This window comes from Notothenia coriiceps, unplaced genomic scaffold (genome assembly GCF_000735185.1).
Source record: "Notothenia coriiceps isolate Sejong01 unplaced genomic scaffold, NC01 NC01_scaffold00037244, whole genome shotgun sequence".
In the NCBI taxonomy this organism is placed as follows: Eukaryota; Metazoa; Chordata; class Actinopteri; order Perciformes; family Nototheniidae; genus Notothenia; species Notothenia coriiceps.
In genome coordinates this window covers 14,686,818-14,690,640 of record NW_011369945.1, presented here as the reverse complement: position 1 = coordinate 14,690,640, position 3,823 = coordinate 14,686,818, and the positions used below count along the sequence as shown (strand labels likewise).

General features: G+C 45.9%; 1 protein-coding gene across 1 annotated transcript; it reads right to left on the bottom strand.

Annotated features, from left to right (window-relative positions):
* Positions 1-767: 767 nt before the first annotated feature.
* LOC104964799 (diacylglycerol kinase delta-like) lies at positions 768-3,378 on the bottom strand. The gene is made up of 2 exons (XM_010793669.1): positions 3,229-3,378; positions 768-1,059 (listed from the first exon to the last, which is right to left on the bottom strand). The coding sequence occupies exons 1-2, from the start codon at positions 3,355-3,357 to the stop codon at positions 853-855; spliced, it is 336 nt and encodes a 111-aa protein (XP_010791971.1). The 5' UTR covers positions 3,358-3,378; the 3' UTR covers positions 768-852.
* Between the last annotated feature and the right edge of the window lie 445 nt (positions 3,379-3,823).

The window sequence follows — 3,823 nt, the reverse complement described above, 5'->3', positions numbered from 1 at the left end:
AGGAGATCCCCAGGAGTGGAGGGAGATCACCCAGGGAGTAGAGAGATCACCCTGGGATGGAGGAGATCCCCCCCAGGAGTGGAGGAGATCCCCCGAGGAGTGCCCCTGGGATTGGAGGAGATTCCCCTGGATTGGAGGAGATCTCCGCTAGAATCGGAAAAAGTTGTCACCGGGGGTCTGACACCTTTGCGACGACGGTGGAAAAACGAACGCGTGGAAATTGAGACACCTCGGAAAATTTCGTCGACTTTTGGAACAAAACAAATCCTGTCTGAAAATCAAAATTTCCACCTTCCCAGAAAAACTGGTAAACAAAATACAAACTACAACACAAAGAAGCCTTTCAAGCAGTGGCCCCCAGACTGTGGAACGCGCTGCCACTTTGCTTGCGCACTTTAAACTCTGTGGAGCCTTTTAAAAAGCAGCTGAAAACCTTGTTGTTTAGACAGACTTTTAGTAAAGGTGAAGGTTCTTTTTGACAGTTTGTTTTATGTTTTGATGTTGTGTTTTGATGTGTATATGTAGCTGTGTGTTCCTTGTTTTACACCATGTATTCTCCTTTTTATCGTGATCTCACTGTGAAGCACTTTGTGAATCCTTTCTGTGAAAAGTGCTATATAAATAAACTTTACTTACTTACTTACTTACTCTAGGGGGGTCCGGGGGCATTCTCCCCCGGGAAGATTTTATTTTAAATGTTGAAGTGAAAAGCATCAATCTGGTGCACTTTGAGCACAAAATGAATTAATGGATACAGCTCTCAACACTCTTAATTAAGAGTGATTAAATTGATTAAATTATTATTATTTATGTATTTTTTGTACCTGGCTTGCGCCCCGTAGCACACTGGTATTACCTTAGAGGTCTGGGCGTAGTACAGGGTCCTTCCTCGCAGCTATAGATGTGTATATGTGTGTGTGTATATACAGTATATATATTAGTATATACCTTGGGGGTCTGGGCGTAGTACAGGGTCCTTCCTCGTAGCTTGAAGTAGCGCCTCTTGCAGCGCTGGAAGGAGCTGCTCTGCTTCTGGAGGAAACCCTCCTTCAGCACCGTCTGCAACAGGAAGTGGGAGTTTGTTGTTTTTTGTTGTTTGGGAGGGGAACTGTGTGAGCGATAGCACGGGAAACACTTACTGTTGTTGTTTTAGTTGTTTACAGGATCAATAAGTTAATGTTACTCGACGTGTACTTTAGGTTGTCACTTGAATACATGTTATTGTATATCTTAACTATCAGTTTATTATATGGACAGGAAGATGCAGGTCTTTGAACGCTCAAACATCTGCTGCTGCGTTCAGGGACCGTGGGACCGTTTGTCTTTTCCTTTAGTTTAATGAGTGTTATTTCCATCTTCATGTTTGCTGTTGTTATTATTTACTTTGATCTTAATGTCTTTAAAGTAGATTAATCCGTTTATACAGAAAGTAAGAGACCCTTCACCTGAAACACAATGGCTTCAAAGCAGCGACACAGGTTTCTCCGATCTTCTGTTGTGCACCTGAAGGCAGCACACCGTAAAGTTTAACGAAACGGTAAAAATAAAAACGAGCCGTTAGTTTACCGGAGCTGTGACGTCATTTCACTACCGACAGACAATCTTAACTAACGAATATTTAATCTGAAATATAAACTGGATTTACTTTATTTACTGTATATACTTTATGTGTTTCTTATAAGCAACATTATAGGCTATGGTGTGAATAAACGATCTTTAATAAATAATGGGAAAACAGGAACGTTAAGTCTCAGCTAACAGACCGTTACAATAACAACAACAATAACAATAATAACAACACATTACATTTATGAAGCGCTTTCTACGTACTCAAAGCTTTAGGAAAGTTCAAACAACATGGATGAAGTCAATTAGATTAAAATACAGAAAGCTCCGCCCCCACCCTGGGCTGTGGTCCTCCTCTCCCAGGGCTGCAGCCCTCCTCTCCGGGGGAACAGAGCAGGAAACACCGAGGCATCACTGGGCCTCCCAACCGCAGCTAGCCGCGGTTAGCCTAGCCTAACTGTTGATTACAGACCTTTAACGTGAAGCTGTTTCTAGTCTGTTTAAACCGGGACATCTACCGGATATATAGGGTTATATAAACTGTATTTATGTTATAGTTTATATTTAAAGTATATAGCTAACGTGTTGCTGTAGTTCCTCTCTCCAGACTTCATTTAAGATCCACTAAACTCAGATAAACTCAGCAGAGAATATGAACAACACAAAGTTTAATATAAAGTTTAACCCCTTTTCTAATCTGCAGATCGCCTGGATCCAAACCCACCGAGAAGAGCAAGCTAAATAAAGAGTTCAGAGGAGGGGGGAAAGGGATTTAAATTGAGGATTAACTGATTGGTGATTGATTGGTGATACACTGGTGATACACTGAGGATACACTGGTGATACACTGACGATACACTGATGATACACTGAGGATACACTGATGATACACTGAGGATACACTGAGGACACACTGAGGATACACTGGTGATAAACTGGTGATACACTGAGGACACACTGAGGATACACTGAGGATAAACTGAGGATACACTGGTGATAAACTGAAGACACACTGAGGATACACTGGTGATAAACTGAGGATACACTGAGGATACACTGAGGATACACTGAGGATAAACTGAGGACACACTGAGGATACACTGAGGATAAACTGAGGATACACTGAGGACACACTGAGGATACACTGATGATAAACTGAGGATACACTGGTGATAAACTGAAGACACACTGGGGATACACTGGTGATAAACTGAGGATACACTGAGGATACACTGAGGATACACTGGTGATAAACTGAGGACACACTGAGGATACACTGAGGATACACTGGTGATACACTGAGGATACACTGAGGACACACTGAGGATACACTGAGGATACACTGGTGATACACTGAGGATACACTGGTGATACACTGAGGACACACTGAGGATACACTGAGGATACACTAGAGGAGTTTACTATAGACTATACTAGAGAAGTTGGAACGACAGAACGAGTTAAGGGGACTGAGGGACAGCCTCTGACCGGGTAACAGACCTCCTCCCCCCGCTGACTCTGACCGGGGAACAGCCCTCCTCCCCCCGCTGCCTCTGACAGGGGAACAGCCCTCCTCCCCCCGCTGCCTCTGACCGGGAAACAGCCCTCCTCCCCCCGCTGCAGAACAGCCTCTGTCCGGTAACCCCCTCCCCCGCCCCGTACCTTGCTGCGGATCTGTCCGGACGTGGACACTTTCCGGATGAGTTTCTGCGGGGATCCGGGCTCCTGCTCCGGCTCGCTGTCTGAAGAATCCTCCGGACAGCGGGGCTCTGAGCCCTCTGCAGCCGCCATCCTGCCTCCAAACCCGGGGAGGAGGGGCAGCAGCAGCGCCGCCCAGAGGCCGGAGGCCCCCTGGCGGCGGAGCGCGGTACTGCACCCACAGACCAGAATGGGTTTATTACCTGTGGGTGTATTAGCTGTGGGTTTATTACCTGTGGGTGTATTACCTGTAGGTTTACAGGTGTATTACCTGGGTTTATTACCTGTGGGTTTATTACCTGTAGGCTTACAGGTGTATTACCTGGGTTTATTACCTTGGGTGTATTACCTGTAGGTGTACAGGTGTATTACCTGTAGGTTTACAGCGGGGTCGGGAGACAGGAGTCCTCACTGTGGAGGTGGTGGGAGACAGGATCTCACTGTGGAGGTAGTGGGAGACAGGAGTCCTCACTGCGGAGGTGGTGGGAGACAGGAGTCCTCTGGACACTGTGGAGGTGGTGGGAGACAGGAGAATGGCAGCCAAGCTGTCCTCCTGCTG

Bases quoted from the DNA above. Each gene is read 5' to 3' on its own strand.
- LOC104964799 (XM_010793669.1), bottom strand. From the start codon at position 3,357: ATGGCGGCTGCAGAGGGCTCAGAGCCCCGCTGTCCGGAGGATTCTTCA. The intron at 1,060-3,228 runs GTACGGGGCGGG...TTCCTGTTGCAG, and splicing joins CCGGACAGATCCGCAGCAAG to ACGGTGCTGAAGGAGGGTTT.